This window comes from Panthera tigris, chromosome A3, assembly GCF_018350195.1.
Source record: "Panthera tigris isolate Pti1 chromosome A3, P.tigris_Pti1_mat1.1, whole genome shotgun sequence".
Classification (NCBI taxonomy): domain Eukaryota; kingdom Metazoa; phylum Chordata; class Mammalia; order Carnivora; family Felidae; genus Panthera; species Panthera tigris.
The window spans coordinates 3,461,655-3,477,194 of NC_056662.1; the positions used below are offsets into that span (position 1 = coordinate 3,461,655).

At 50.3% G+C, this 15,540-nt stretch overlaps 1 protein-coding gene across 1 annotated transcript in view; it reads right to left on the reverse strand.

Annotated features, from left to right (window-relative positions):
* Positions 1 to 12,505, reverse strand: part of CDH26 (cadherin 26) — a 42,010-nt gene extending 29,505 nt beyond the window's left edge. Inside the window, exons 1-4 of the mRNA XM_015539713.2 lie at positions 12,290 to 12,505; positions 6,435 to 6,491; positions 4,579 to 4,683; positions 2,712 to 2,873 (exon numbers count right to left, since the gene is read on the reverse strand). Coding sequence (XP_015395199.2) covers positions 2,712 to 2,873; positions 4,579 to 4,683; positions 6,435 to 6,491; positions 12,290 to 12,355 — 390 coding nt within the window. The 5' untranslated portion in view covers positions 12,356 to 12,505. The remainder of the gene's footprint in view (positions 1 to 2,711; positions 2,874 to 4,578; positions 4,684 to 6,434; positions 6,492 to 12,289) is intronic.
* Positions 12,506 to 15,540: the final 3,035 nt, after the last annotated feature.

Below are 15,540 nucleotides of genomic sequence, written 5' to 3' on the forward strand. Positions count from 1 at the left end.
TGTTTTTTCCCCCCTTTCCAGCTGTGTCTTAAATCTTCCAGCAATTCTCAGCCACAGTTACCGCCCTCTTGTAGGTTTACGGAATTAACAAGAAGATAGCCCCTCAACCTCCTCTCAGCTCCCAGTCACAGGTTTTTAAATGCTCTGGCTGGTTCCAGTGACCCCTCGCTGCCCCCCAAGAACACAGCAGCGCTGCCGGGAATGGGGCTTTGCCACCTCCTCGGGTTGACTGCGTGCCTAACACGCCCCAGCTTTGGGGACAGCCAAGACCCAGAAGTAGGTGGTGGACCTGGAAGGCCTGGCTTGTGTGGTGTTTCGGTGACACTTGCTTGTCCCACTCTTTGCGGCTGGGAACCCTTCTCATTGGCCTGTCTTGTGGCTCCCTAACGAGTAGGTTGACCCCTGCGTGCCAGTCTCCTACATCCGCTGCAACAACTTACCCCAAACCGGGCGCCTTACGACAAAATGTGTTCTCTCGCCCTTCTGGAGACCAGAACCACACCCGGGGGCAGCAGGCATGGCTCCCTCCATGGGAGGCTCTTAGGGAAATTCTGTTCCGGGTCTCTCCCCCAGCTTCGGGTGGCTGCCGCCAATCCCGGTGTCCTCGGCCTGCAGGTGCATCACCCCAGGCTCTGTCTCCTGCTTCTCCCCTGTGTCCTTCTTGGTGTCCAAATTCCCCTCCCCTTATAAGGAGGCCAGTCACTGGCTCAGGATACGCCCTGATCCAGTATGACCTCGTCTTAACTTGATGACACCTGCAAAGACCCTATATCCAAATAAGGTCATATTCACAGGTACCACGGGGAGGACACGAACCCCTCTCTTTAGAAGACACAGCTCAACCCACAACACCCTCGAAGCAGAGAGTACATGCCACTGTGCTCATTCATTCATCCAACATAGTTAAATGAAAACCTACAATGTGCAGAGCCCGATTCCTGACCCGGGGGGTAGTGGCACTGGAAAGGACACTCCCTCCTCTTAGAATGGGCCTCCAGTGGGGAGAATGGCCACTCACAGAGAACCAAACACGTGTCAGGTATATGCTTCAGGCGATGAAAAGTATCAAGGAGACCGAGAACCAAGGGCGTGAGACAGGGAGCCACGGGGTGGGGGCACGCCTCCAAATCCCCACCCTGAGTCTTCCCTCATGCAAGTTCACAGTCAAATGAGGGGCCAGCTAGCAAGTGATCGCAGAACTCAGTGTGAAAGGACGGCTGTGCGTGGGCTGGGTCTCCATCTGGCCGGGCAGGTCCAAGCACAGGGCCCGGAAATCCTGATAGAGCAGGACCCAAGGGGACACCGCTCAGGTCCCCACGTCTTCCCCGTTTGCTCGAATTGTTCCCTGGGACCTCCCTGTGACGTGCCAAACTATTCCACCTGGGCCTCACGTGTCAGGAAACACTCTTACGGATTTGGCTTCGGCATCATCTGCTGCCGGCACGAAGTCCCACGTTAAACCTTGTGAAACGCAACCCTCGATAGGTCAGCAAAGACGTTAAAGGCAAACAACAGCAACCAAATCACAACAGCAAGACCAAGAACACAGCACTAAATGTTTTGTTTCCTCCCTGCACGGAGTCACGCCCACTATTTGTCGGAGCAGCCCCAGCCCCCGCCCCCACCGGGCTCAGCGGGTAGAAGCCATGGACCAAGCTTCCCTCTCCTGGGAGCTTCTTGGAGACACAGAGTCTATGCTCCACGCTGACTTGCGGAAACAAAATCTGCATTTTCCCAAGATCCCTCGGTGACCTGTTTGCTCATTCCAGATTTAACGGTGCTGCCCCACGGTCCCCCTATGACCACTCCATATTGCTTCTTTTTAACAGACACTGCACGTTCCCTAGATGGGACAAGGATTTCTATGAATAGTGAAGACCCGGAAAGTCTTCTGTGCAGGACTTTTGGAGTTTGGGGAGAATTTCTGCCTGTTTAAAAATTAGAGACTCAGAGCCTATCAATGAGTTAAGGGCAAATATCCTATTATGTATATAAATGGTTTGAGATCATTGGAGACAAGGTATTTAAATTACGTCTTTCGTTGTTCTTTCCCACCCTGAAGGAGTTAATGTGCAGACAAGCTCAGTGTCCAGCAGAAGTCACAACATAACAAAGGCGAAAATGTCCTTCTATCCCCGTGAGGTGAGGCTGGTAAAGTGACATACCACCATGTGGTTTGGGCATTTTACTTTACAATTTCCTTTCCTGGCTTAGAGCCTGGATTTCAGATTCATAGTAGACCATGGTGTTGGGGTTATGAGATCATAAGAAACACGCGGGCTCACGATGAGAAACTGTCACCAGGTATACAACTGTTCATCCATCACTCGTTAGATAACTGTGGACTCTGCCTGTAGCTCCTGCCCACATATTTCAAATGGTGACTCATCAAAAATCAGATTAGCCCATTTTGTAAACATCCTATAGCCCTATCTCCAAGTGCTTTCGGATATCCTGATAGTGCTGGGAATCCAGTCATTGGAAGGAAGATCCGTAGCAGCTCCCATGAATCCTCTGAGTCCAGAACTTTAAAAGAACATTACAAAGTCAACCTCTCTGCCCACGCATACTTTTAAAGCTCACCATGGTGTATAATATACGGTCTCCCAGGACGTGACGTGTGGACAGCTTCACTAATGCCTAGCTAATACAATATTCCCACAGCAGCTTCACAATAAACCCAAGCTTAAAATATATCAAGTTTTAGGTACCGTGAAAGATGGCGTTGTCTCTCGATCCACAGGGCGGTGAACGTACACTTGTCCGTTCTTGTGATCTTCTATAGAGAACAGCCCAATCTCTGGATACTCATCCACACCGGGTCCACGGATCAAATACATTAATGACGTGTTCTGAGACATATCATTGAACAGCTGAAAAGGCCAAAAAAAAAGGGGGGGGGGAGAAAAGAAAATGAGAATAAATCACAAGGCGCATTGAATATCAAGGCTAAGATGCCAGGCGCATTGGGGCCCAGAAGCCTCGGGTCCAGCCTGTCCCACGCTAGGGGCCCAAGCAGGTGCATCGCAGCCTGGGTTCTGAGGCAAGCACCTGACTGAACAACACACATGTCCCTCCCCAGGGAAAGAACCCTAGAACGGTACCCCCTTCACAGGGCACGGGCCCCCAATCTTTCAGGATTTACACACCCTGCCCCAGGGAGGGGGCTGTGCCTTACTGTTGAACCAGAAAGGCAACTTGCAGAACAATATACGTATGGCAATCCCATTTGTCAATACAGACTCACATTAGTGAGGCTATGGAGAAGAATCTGGAAGCATACATACCGATCTGTTAACATTGATGATCCCTTCAGGGAGAGAGGAGAAATACTCATAAACCTAACATTTCGAAAGGCCATAGAGTGAGCCAGGTCACTATATGCCTCACTTGCCCTGGCCTATTTAATCTTTAAAACAACCGCATAATGGAGGTGCCATCATGGCCTGTACTGGGCAGACAGGGAGCAGCGAGTGTATCTAACTCCTATACTAGGGATACGGTACCTTGGGAATAGGAGCCCACTGTGTTCCCCTGACTCTTATGAGGATACAGTTTTAACCACTGAGCCCTGAAAACTTTCTGTATGGTTTTTTTTTATATATATAGCATCTACTATCTTTATGAACACTGCAAAAAATACAAATTGTTTTCATTTGTTTCTCGAGAAACCATAGGATGTCAGAGCTGTAGGGACTTAGTGACTCAGTGCATAATGCACAGGTGCATCAGGTCAGGACTGTCATGGGAGGGAATGACACGGGCCAGGCGGAAACGTTCCGGCATTGCGACACTGTCAGGTGACCGCTTTGGCGCATGGGCCGGCGCTAGGCCTCAGAGTGCGGGAGGCAGCAGGGAGCGGTGGGGACTGGGGGTGACACGAGCCCCACCTCGTTGTTGCTCCGTGTGGTCAGATTTTCCAATTTTCAAAACACCTCTAAAATTACACAATTTCTAATACAATCTTCCTATTCTTTCCCATTTTTTTTATTATGGGAAAATACACATAACATACAATTCACAGTCTTAATCACCTCGGAGTGTGCATGCCGGCGGTACTAAGCGCTCCGGGTGGGGAGGCCGCCACCACCATCTGGGTCCACAGTGCTTTTCATGTGACCAGACTGACACCTGTCTGTCCCCATTAGACAGCCAGTCTCTATGAACCTCCTCCCGCCAGCCCTGGCGGCCACCTTTTTACTTTCTATTTATTTATTTTCGAATCTCCCTTTTGTCCCCACTTCCCACCTCTGGTAACCACAATCCCCTTATTTTTAAAGAATACTTTTTTTTTTTTTTTTTTTTTTTTTTTTTTTTTTTTACCAAAGACTTTGCCTGGGCCGAATACAGCAGGCCTGTGGGCTGGAATTAACCAGCCCGCTGCCAGATGTGACCGACGTTCTCAGCACCCACTCACGTGAAGGGACTCGCCCGAAGTCGCCCCGCTAGGTAGAGGCACAGTGGGTTCTAGAACCCAGTCCGGTGTTCCTCCCATCACTGACCTGGCCCCCCTAGCACACAGCCTTTCAAGACTTAACCCGCCTGCCAATCAGAGAGGATGGTGGGGGCCTTCCTTACCTCACCAACAAGTTTGGGAAAGGGTCCTGGATCTTCCTCCTCCAGTTCCAGGGTGGTAATAACCCACCTCCTCTTGGATCGCCGTAGGGGCCGGTGGCTCTCTCCCTGAAATTACAATGCCGGCAATAAGGAGGTGATGGCGAGGTGGCAGGCACTACATTTGCATTATCTCTCTTGTCCTCACAACAGCCTCCGTCCGATGCTTAGGAGTTAAAAGTGACTGTTCTGCTCACAGCTGCAGAGTCGTTTCTAGACGGCGGGGCACCGGCCGCCCGATGGTTTTACATGGATCGTGAGATCGTCTTAAGGGCTATGCAGACATAACGTTGAAGACCGTTGCCTACTATGTGCCAACCCCTGTCCCACGGCAGACACGCAAACAGTCGCTGAATGAACGAGAAGGTTATTTCCCCCACTTGTCTTTCCGTCTTTTGGAAATAGTTGAAGAACAAACTGAGGGTTGATGGGGGGTGCGGTGGGGGGAAATGGGTGATGGGCATTGAGGAGGGCACTTGTTGGGATGAGCTGGGTGTTGTATATAAGCGATAAATCGTGGGAATCTACCCCCAAAACCAAGAGCACACTGAACACGCTGTATGTTAGCCACCTTGACAATAAATTATATATAACAAAAGGAAAGAGTTGATGACAACATCTCCATTCGGTGCTGATAGTGTGGATAAAGCTCTGGGCTGGCACTTCGTCTATTACTCTCCCTTTTAACAAAGACAGGAAGAGAGAGAGACTCAGACTCAGGTATCAGGCTCAGAGACTTGTCAGGCAAAACACCACAGATGGAATTTAACCATCTATTTATTATAAGCAAAGCTGCTTTCTAGCCACATTAATTTTTTGGTCCACAAACATGTAAGCTTTTTAAAAAATTACAGTTGATCTTTGAACAATGTGGGGATTAGGGTGCTGCCCCCTGGGGCAGCCAAAAATCCACATGTAACTATTGACCCCCCCAAAACTTCACTACTAACAACCCTACCATTGACCAGAGAAGCCTTACTGATTACATGAACAGTCGACGAACACATATTTTGTATGTTTTGTGTATTATATGCTGTACGTAGTAAAGACAATGTCATTAAGAAAATTATAAGAAAGAGAAACTACATTTACAGTACTGTCCTGTAAAAAAAAAATCTCCATGTAGGGGCGCCTGGGTGGCTCAGTCGGTTGAGCATCCGACTTCAGCTCAGGTCACGATCTCACGGTTCGTGAGTTCGAGTCCCGCGTCGGGCTCTGGGCTGGTGGCTCAGAGCCTGGAGCCTGCTTCCGATTCTGTGTCTCCCTCTCTCTCTGCCCCTCCCCCATTCATGCTCTGTCTCTCTCTGTCTCAAAAATAAATAAACATTAAAAAAATTTTTAAAAAAAATCTCCATGTAAATAGACCCATGCACTTTAAACCCATGTTGTTCAAGGGTCAACTGTATTCAATTAGAAAATGAGTTGATCACAAGACAGGAAGGAGATATTCATAAGGTGGCACAAGGTGATTGGGGGGTGTGGCTGCATCCCTGGACTGTCCAAAGCTCACATACCAGAGAATGTTAAGTTCAATATATTTTAATTGCATAAAGAAGAAAATAGCGTGGGTAAAGCTCTGGGCTGGCACTGGATGGCTGATTTCTGATGTTCACAGATTGTTCTTATTCTAGCAGACATAAAAGCATCTTCTGCAATTCTCTGGAAATCCCTGAAGATTCCAAAAGGCCACATGTAGTTACTAATTTATTTCCTGCAAACTGAATATCGACCAGGAACTAAAAACCTTAACATTGCAACAGAGTCCCTGAGTGAAGTGTGGTCTCACGTGGCTTAGGAAGAAAGTGACCTCCAAACCCCACCTTTGTTTGCTGAGTGAGATCATCATTTTCTTGTCGGAAGCTGTTGACACTGTTGACCTTAAAAATAAAAATGGCATGAATTAGTAGGGGATACACTTATTAGGACCTGCCTGAAGTCACACTAGTCTTCTGGAATGAGAAAAGGAAGAAAAGGAACTTTATTTCATTTTGATAAGTATAATTTCTTTCTCTTATCATCTCAGTTCAGAATTACCACGTTTCCTCTGCAACCATAGGGGAACCATGCAAAAGGATTTACACAGAGTATCACTGATACTGGGATGTCTAAAACTGTAACTCGGGAGATCACCCTATCTATTCCGGACGAGCAGAGATGTCTTGGTATATCACACGTAAATACCAAACGTTAATTGGAGAGATCCAACTGGGCCTTTTCTCCTGTTCTTTTTTTCTCCCCCGCCCCTTAATTTTAGACTCTATCTTATAATAATCAATAAAATAATAGAACTTGGTACTTTTTGTTTATATAATGATTTACAATTGAGAATTATTTATTTATAACTTACATCTCAACAAACTCTCCCCCCACACATACACACACACAAAATAAAAATAAAACCCACACACGTGCAGTGAGGTTGTTGAAAAAAGACAGACCCTGTAGAGGATGTCGGGACCAACACTGAACGAGCATGTGCGTGTTGACATGTATGGCCCTAATCCACTCACTGTCACTACCATATACCATGTCATTGCATGAACAGAGCCAATTTATTTACTCATTCTTCTGGGGATGGTCATTTAGACTTTTTCGGTTGTTTGTTATTACCAAAAACAACAACAAGAAAAAACCAAAAATGCTGTGGTAGTAAACATCCATGTGCATAGAGAAGTTTTCTCCAGAGTGGCAGTTTTGAAAGTGCGGTACACCGGGGTCCCTGACCCTGTTACAGGAGGTGGGGGAGACGCTGGTCCCTGTCTCACGGAGTCAAAGAATGAATCTCGCAGACAAGAGAGAGTGAGCAAAGCTTTAGAGCTAATTGAGGGAAGGTACAAAGCTCTCAAGAGTGAGAGGGGTTCCGACAGGGGAGCCTCCGAGGACTTTTGTCACTGACCTCCTATTGGGACCTGATCTGAGAGGTTGTGAGGCTCCATGCGTGGCACCTGGCCCAGGCAGGTCTGGCATATGTTTATCCTTTTTTTAATTCCAAACCTCGCTGCTTCTTCTGCCTCCCACTTGCAGCTCCGGTCAGCCTCCCCGAGGGCCCCTGGTCTCTCCCTGCCTAGCGTCAACCCTTCCCCTCCTCATCCCCATCAGAGTCCACAGGGCCACACACTTCCCTAGTGACTCTAGGGTATCATTTGCCTGTTTTACTGTATGACGTTTGCACCGATGGGACAAATCACTGGGGCCTCGGCACCGAGGAAGCCAAGGGCACCAGCGTCACCCGCAGTATCTTCATCGGTACGCGTGTGCAGGAAGAAAAAGGAAGAAGGGAGAAGCCTGTTGCATTTAAGAATGAATTGGTGAGGGGCGTCTGGGTGGCTCAGTCAGTTAAGTGTCCGACTACAGCTCAGGTCATGATCTCGTGGTCCGTGGATTCGAGCCCCATATCGGACTCTGTGCTGACAGCTTGGAGCCTGGAGCCTCCTTCCGATTCTGTGTCTCCCTCTCTCTCTCTCTACCCTCCCCCCCCCCCCCCCCCCCCCCCGCTGTGTTCTCTCTCTCTCTTTCTCTCTCTCTTAAAAACAAATAAACATTAAAAAGAAAAATTAAGAAAGTGTGTGTGTGATCGTTGGAGGTACCAGGTGAATGGGCCACTTTTTTATAGAAGAGCATTTTACTTGAAAGAATGACTGACAAACCGTGTTGTCCAGGATCGGGCCCTCGATGGACAGCTCTTTGATAGTAAACAAGCCAGCCGATCACTTCAAGGAAAACAGTGGATGGCGTCATGTTGCCAATGATAAAACAAACATAAGCTTTCAAGCAAAAATTAGAATTTTGGAAAACTTCTGTCTGCTACAATGGGCTTGACAGCTTCCCGATACTTAGAAGAATTTTCTGATGATGCCAGTAGAGCTATTAATGAATGTGATTTTCTGATTTTGTAGAATGAAATATGTCAACATTTGGAAGATCTGCATAACTCAATGAGCCAAAAGGATTTCCTAATGATTAATGCATGACCTCCAAAATCATGCTCTTGCCAAAAGGCAAGAGAGACATGGTTTTAACGTAATGGAGCAGGGCAAGTTTATTAACATGTGTTCAGATCCCACATGAGAAGCTGTTGTTAAAAAATACCACTTTGCCAAGTTTTGGTGTAATATCAAAGAAGGATATCCACAATTATCCATTGAAGGCTATTCAAATATTCCTCCCTTTCCATGTGCGTACCTGTGCGAGGCCAGAATTTCTTCATTCTTTTAACTAAACAACATTTACAATAGACTGCAGACTCAGAGAGGAGAATCTGGCCGTCTTCTTTTAGGACAAGAGATTTGCAAAACTATAAAACGGTGGGGCGCCTGGGTGGCTCAGTCGGTTAAGCGTCTGACTTCAGCTCAGGTTATGACCTCCCAGTTTGTGAGTTTGAGCCCTGCGTCGGGCTCTGTGCAGACAGTGTGGGGCCTGCTTGGGATTCTCTCTCTCCCTCTCCCTCTCTGCCCCTCCTCTACTCACACTGTCTCTGTCTCTCTCAAAATAAATAAATAAACTTTTTAAAAAAGCATTGAAAAAAGATTTACATAATGCTTGTAGAATGCGGCGGGGAGAAAACTTCTTAGAGGCTGCTGTCTCTGGCTGCAGTGGCCACCTAATGCTGTGTGGCAGGCAGGCATTTGGCTGCAAGGGCCACGCACAAATCATATGACAGGCAGTGCTGGGCCTGGGGACGTGGAACCAGGACTGTTCAGGCTGGCCTGCATGAGTACCTGTGGCATCACTGGTGGGAAATGATCTGGGTATACAGAGGCTTTGTGTCTGCAGAGGCTACTAAAGAACTAAGAAGCCTGCATGGAGATAATTCCTTCCTGAAAATATTTATTTTTGTTAATGTTTATTTCTTTATTTTGAGAGAGAGAGAGAGAGAGAGAGAGAGAATATGAGCAGGGCAGGGGCAGAGAGAAAGGGAGAGAGACTCCCAAGCAGGCTCTGCATTGTCAGCACAGAGCCGGACATGGGCTCGATCCCACAAACCGTGAGATCATGACCCGAGCCAAAATCGAGAGTCGGACATTTAACTGACTGACCCCCAAGGCGCCCTGAATATATTCCATTTATCGTTGCGAATTTGCATTCAAGGAGAATTTTTTTTAATAGAGGTATAATTGGCAAACACCACTGTATTAGCTGCAGGTGTACAACAGAATGATTTGATATTTGTACGGACTGCAAAATGATCACCACAATGAGTCTCGTTAACATCCGTCACCACACGTAGTTATGGAATTGTTTTCCTTGTTCTGAGAACTTGGAAGATTCACTCCCTTAATGACTTTCAGGTATGCGCTACGGTGTGGGGACTACCCGTGGCACCATGCTGGACCCTTCTGTGGCTTGGAGCCTTCCCGTTTGGGGCACTTTGCCACGGCAGGCCTAGGAGATTGACATGCTTCCCAAGCGCATCGTCTACACAGAAGCGCAGGTGATCTTTAAAAGTGCAGACTTCGACACGTCACTGGCTTCCCAGCGCTCTGTCCAGCCTGCTCTGTCCCTTTGAGCGCCCAGCTTCAGCCCTGCCACCCTGTCCCTCACCTTCTACAACCCACTGACTGTTCATCTTGAATGAAGGGCTTAGCAAATTAATTGGGCAGACCAGTGATGCTGACAATTTTTGAAAGAAAACTCGGTGTAGAATTTCCCAGATTAAAAACCAGCAACCACGACATTGCTCACGTCCGATTTCATTCCCTCAGTCCCTCCCTCCTCTGTGATCTGGGGAGCTGGCCACAGTCCAGGCCTGAACACTCCCGAGTCCCTGGGACCAGAAATTCCCTAAGAGAAGGGGGCAGGACTCCCCTCCGAGGCTTGTCGCTGAGTCTGGAGCAAAGGTGAAAACCTGCCGGAGGCTCACAACGTCGTCCTCTGCTTTATGCCCCCCAGACAGCGAGGATGTGGGGGTTCACGAGAAAACCGTTGGAGACGGCAGAGCTCCAGCAGTGCGCGCACCGACTTTGCATTTGGAGATCAGAGAGGGGCAGTGGGTACCTGTTTTGGAGGTCAGGGATGGTTGTAAGCCAACCCGGGGGGCGGGGGGACGAGGGGAGGAACGGGAAGAAATTGGGTTACTAATGGCCAATGGCCGATGACTGAGCACCCGATGGGCGGAAAGCTCTTTGCCCCGTTAAGGGTCCAGAATGGAGATTGCTAACCCCCCCCCCACCCCCGGTTCCTACTGCAGCACATTCTTTTTGTCTGTCTCGATCCCCCCGGAATCAGCAGAAAGCTGCTTCCAACAAACACTGGATTACTACCCACAGTCCAATCGCCGCTGCCCACCCCGACTCAACACGCCCCTGGACGCGAACTAACTTGCTTGGGCTCGGTCAGAAGACGAAAACGCACCTCTGTTTTCTGATGACACCGGTCAGGGGCAAGGGCAGGGGCAAGGGAAAGACAGAGCCAGGGTTTGATGATTAAAATCGGCTATGAACGGGATTCAACAAAGTCTCCTGGAGGTAAAAGGAGTGCTGTTGAAGAACATTCACAACTGGATGTGGCAACGAGGAACCAAGAAAACCCTCCAACTTCTGCGCCCCTGGTGCCAAACGTGGTGCTCGCGTCAGGAGCCAGCTGCACTGGCGTGGGCACCACACACGGGGTTTCCGTCCACCGCCCCACCCCCCACCTTGTTCACTCGGCCCAGAGCAAGTATCCAGTACATAGCAGCAGGGCGGGCGCTGGATGCGTGTGACCAACCATTTCCCCGTGGCTAGAAAACCAGAGGGACACAGACATGCGGGCACGCCAGCCAAGCCCATCTCCTCATTCACTCTTGTGACCGCCAGGGCAGGGGAGAGCAACCATTAGCCCCGTTTGCAGGTAAAGAAGACGAGGCTTAAGAAGATCAAGTTAAAGCCATAAGGGCCAGGCCACCCCCCAGACCAGCTCAGTCCGAACCCCTAGGAGAGGTTCCCAGGCCTCGGGAGTTCTGCAGCAACCTGAAAGAGTCCACCTCGAGCCAAGGTGAGGACCGAGGTCCTCAGGCAACCCGATCCAGACGTACAGCTGGCCCGCGGCCGGCTCCTAAGGGAAAACTCCGTGGCAGAGTCTCGCGGCTGTCCCTCTCTGTGGCAGAAAGCCACGGAGCGGGGGTAACGACAAGCTACCCAACGGTGAGTCTCCCAGGGTAAGTGCAAATCCAACAAGCTCCTGTGCTTTCTAACCTTGAGTCCACTGTTTGTATTTCCACTGGTGCTAGGGGGCAAGCGGTGGGGGGCAGGGGGGATTACGCCCTCCCACCCTCCTCGTCTGCTCAGATTGTCCGCCACACGCACAGCTGAGATTTTCTCAGCCTTATACGAGGCGTGAGTAGAAGTGCCCTTAGGAAGCTTGGGTCAACACAAATCTAAATAAAACTGCTGTGTACTATTGAAACCAGTTTTAAGATGAAGTCACACCTTAGCCCATCTCCACCACTGCCCCAAACAGGTTGTGACCCCAAGCCAACCCCTCCCTTGTACACATTCGGGAGCCCTGCTGCCAACGCCCCCCTATGGGTGCACAGACCCCGGGCTCCCCCGACACCTGCCCTCCCCGCGGGGCTCGGCCAAAGAGCTCTCCTCGGCCCCTCGCCCAGCCTGTCACCGCAGCAGGGGCACTTGAGCCGTGCCTTCAGTCCCACTGTGCATGGATCCCCGCCCGGGTTCCCAGCACCTGCCCAGCTCACCTGCAGCAGCAGAACCAGCAGCAGCACTGGAAGAAGTGGCAGCGAGGGGCGGGTCCCGGAGCCCATGTCCGAGTGGGGGTGCACGCAGGCGACCGCAGGTCCCCCCCGAGCCTCTGATCCCCGATCACTTCTTTCCCAGCCTGGTCCTCCGACCGCTCTGGGGGCACTTTGTCCCAGAAACCCTCATCTCCTCTCGCTCCTCCTCTATTTATCACAGCGAGCGGCTGGGCTGAGCCTTAAGCTTTAACCTCGTGATGACAATCCAGTTCCCGGGAAGGGAGTGGAGGGGAATAAAACTGCCCTGCCTCGCACACATAGTTGCCTGCTGGGTCACGGGCACAGAAGCCCGGCTGGGGCCCGACCCCGGGGGATTAGATCAGCTCGAGGAACATGACACCGGCACCTGTGGTTGGTTTGTTTGACTTTAGTTCCAAGCGGAATGTCCCGTGACCTCTTTCTGAAGCAGGATATTTCAACGACCGTTTCCTACAGCGCCTGTGATTTGAAACAGAAGCAGTGCAAAGGGACTCCAAGAAAGAAGAACCTTGTGAAGCGGGGAGAAAAACGCAGACACCGTCCACTTTCCGAAGCACCAACCATCTCTATTTACCCCAACCGTGTCTCCGGGCTCCGCGGCGTGCAGACCTTTTCTACCGAAGTCTCTGCTAGGCTTAGCTGACTCTGTGACTTTAGGATTGGAGGAGGAAGAGATAAAGAGAGGCGCCCTGCGGGCAGGGGCTCTGTGCCAACCTGGGGGGTTTTGCACTCAACTACCAGAAAAAAAGCGCAGGCAAGGATTCTACCCAATCCGCACTTCAGGTTGCAATGACTGAGTTTTAGATGAACTCGGAGCTCCGTTCACCCGATCACTAGTACTGTGGGTACTAGTAGCTTGGTACCCCAACACCTTTAAAATAGCGAACCGTTCTTTAGCGAGTGGAGAAGGTAGCCTTTCTTCCCGCCCATTCATGGTTCCGTGAGATGCTGCTGAGCATTATACTGTGAGTAGTTTGTTCCCTTAATCCAAATTAGTAGCTTATTATTAAACACAGTAACAAATGCAATTTGAAGGTCTGTAAATACCTCCCGCGCATAAACAGAAACAGAATAATAATTACCGAATTTATGACTTCATGCTTATTTTCAAAGTGGGTATTTTTATTCCGTTTGTTCTACTGAAATGTTGCTAACGTTAGAATCCCTAATTCAGAATTTCTAGACCCGGTAAGCTAAACCATGTGGAACATTTGGGGGAGAAACAGAAGTTGCAAGCTGGGCTCCCCTTTGCTGGAATAATGCTGAGGGAGATAAAATAGAGCCGGAAAGACAGTGTGCTGACCTCCAGGTATCTGGGGAGGGGCTGGGGAATGCTTATGATGGATTCTAGTCTCAATTTGTTTTCAGTTGAAAGAAATGGGTATTTTAATGTATTAGAAACAGCCACATTTTCGACATCCTCAAACATTGAAAAATAACTGAGCAAGATGCCAGTTTCCCATAAGGCGTCCCTTCTCTCATTCGGGTTGAGAGACGCTGGGCTTCGCCTGCCACACGTCCCCCGTGAGTCAGAACTAGAAGGTGTCAGTTCCCTTTCCTCGTGAGCATCTGATTGCAGAGAAGACTGTCCAGGGTTCCTGTGCCCTCACAAGTGCACTAATGCTTTGAAGCCACAAGGTGGCAGCTCCCGGATCCACGTACACAGTTGAATGAAATGTGGTTGAAAGGTAAATAAATGGTGTGGGAGGGTGAAAAGGAAGGAGTGAGCCACAGAGAATTACCTGGACTTCACGGTCTCACCTTGGGGTGTCCAGCACAAGTTCTCAGCATTTAAAAAAAATATTTTAAATATTTATTTGGGGGAAGGGGTGGGCAGAGACAGAGAGGGACAGAGGATGTGAAGCAGGTTCCGTGAGATCATGACATGAGCCAAAGTCAGACGCTTAGCCGACTGAGCCATCCAGGAGCCCCAGAACCAGGTTCTGAGCTGTCAGCACAGAGCCTGACTCGGGGCTTGAACCCACGAACCTCGAGATCATGACCTGGGCCAAAGTGGGCCACTTAAACGACTGAGGCACCCAGGCACCCCTCAGCATTCATTATAGTGATAAGCACACCACGAGTGCTGCTAAGGATTAATTTCATCTTGAATTATCCATGTCAGTTAGGGTTCCCGCACCCGCCAGCCTTCATTTTCAGGGTACTTGGTGACGGCAACTTAACCGTATCCTTTCTCCGTCTTTGCAGAGAGAAGCACGTGGCACGGAAGGTGTGTACTTGCCCAGGAACTGGTGAGTAGGACCCCGAACTGAACACAAGGAAGTGTTACATTCACTACATTCTAAAAAGAGACCCCAACAACTAAGACCAGACGCTTCAGGACTCTAAAAGATGATGGCAGGACTGGTCCTGTGGACATGAGGGGTCACGGGGCAGGGGGTCAGCTGCCTTCCGCTTGCCTCAACCGGGGAGGGATGGGAAGCTTTCTTTCCATCTCTGGAAATCAGTGGGTGGGGTTTTCCCAGTGAGTGGAATCACTGGGAATGGGCGGGGGTGACGGTAAGGCCGAGGGCCTGGCGCCCCATCCCGGCTCTGCTCGGACGGGGTGTGGCCGACCAGGCCCTGTGCCCGGCTGAGGAGACCAGAAGTGTGGCCCTAGAGAGGGCACGGGAAAATGCTCTCCATCTGGCGTGCCAGGAGGCGGACTCTCCCATGCGGTCAAGTAAATGTCAACAGAGGAAAACAGTGGGACGGGAGCCTTCTTCCTGCCCCCTGAGGGGGCTGCTGTGCGGACAGGTGGAGACGGGTCTGGTGTGTGACGTGTGGATGCCTTCTGCCCAGAGGCGAACCAGCCTCGGTGAAAGTGTGGAGGGAGGTCTGTGAAAGAGGAAACACGGCTGCTTCTGCCTCAGTGTCCCCTGTCTGTGCTGGAGGATGCAGGGCCTAGGAGAGGGAGGGAGTGGAGGCGGCCCTCCTCTCTATGCCGGAGGGGAGGTTGGAGAAGAGCAGGCCGAGCCCCCACACCCACCCCTGACCGCTCACCTGCTAACCGGGAGGCAGATGCCCCCACGCTGGGGAGCCTGGGGAAGAGTGCCCGCAGGAGCTGAGGGAGTCAAACAGCCTGCTTTAAAGTCAGATTCAGGGGCACCTGGGGGGCTCAGTCGGTTGAGCATCTGACTCTTGATTTCGGCTCAGGTCATGATCCCAGAGTCCTGGGATCAAGCCTCGAGTCGGGCTCCTCTCTGAGTGTGGAA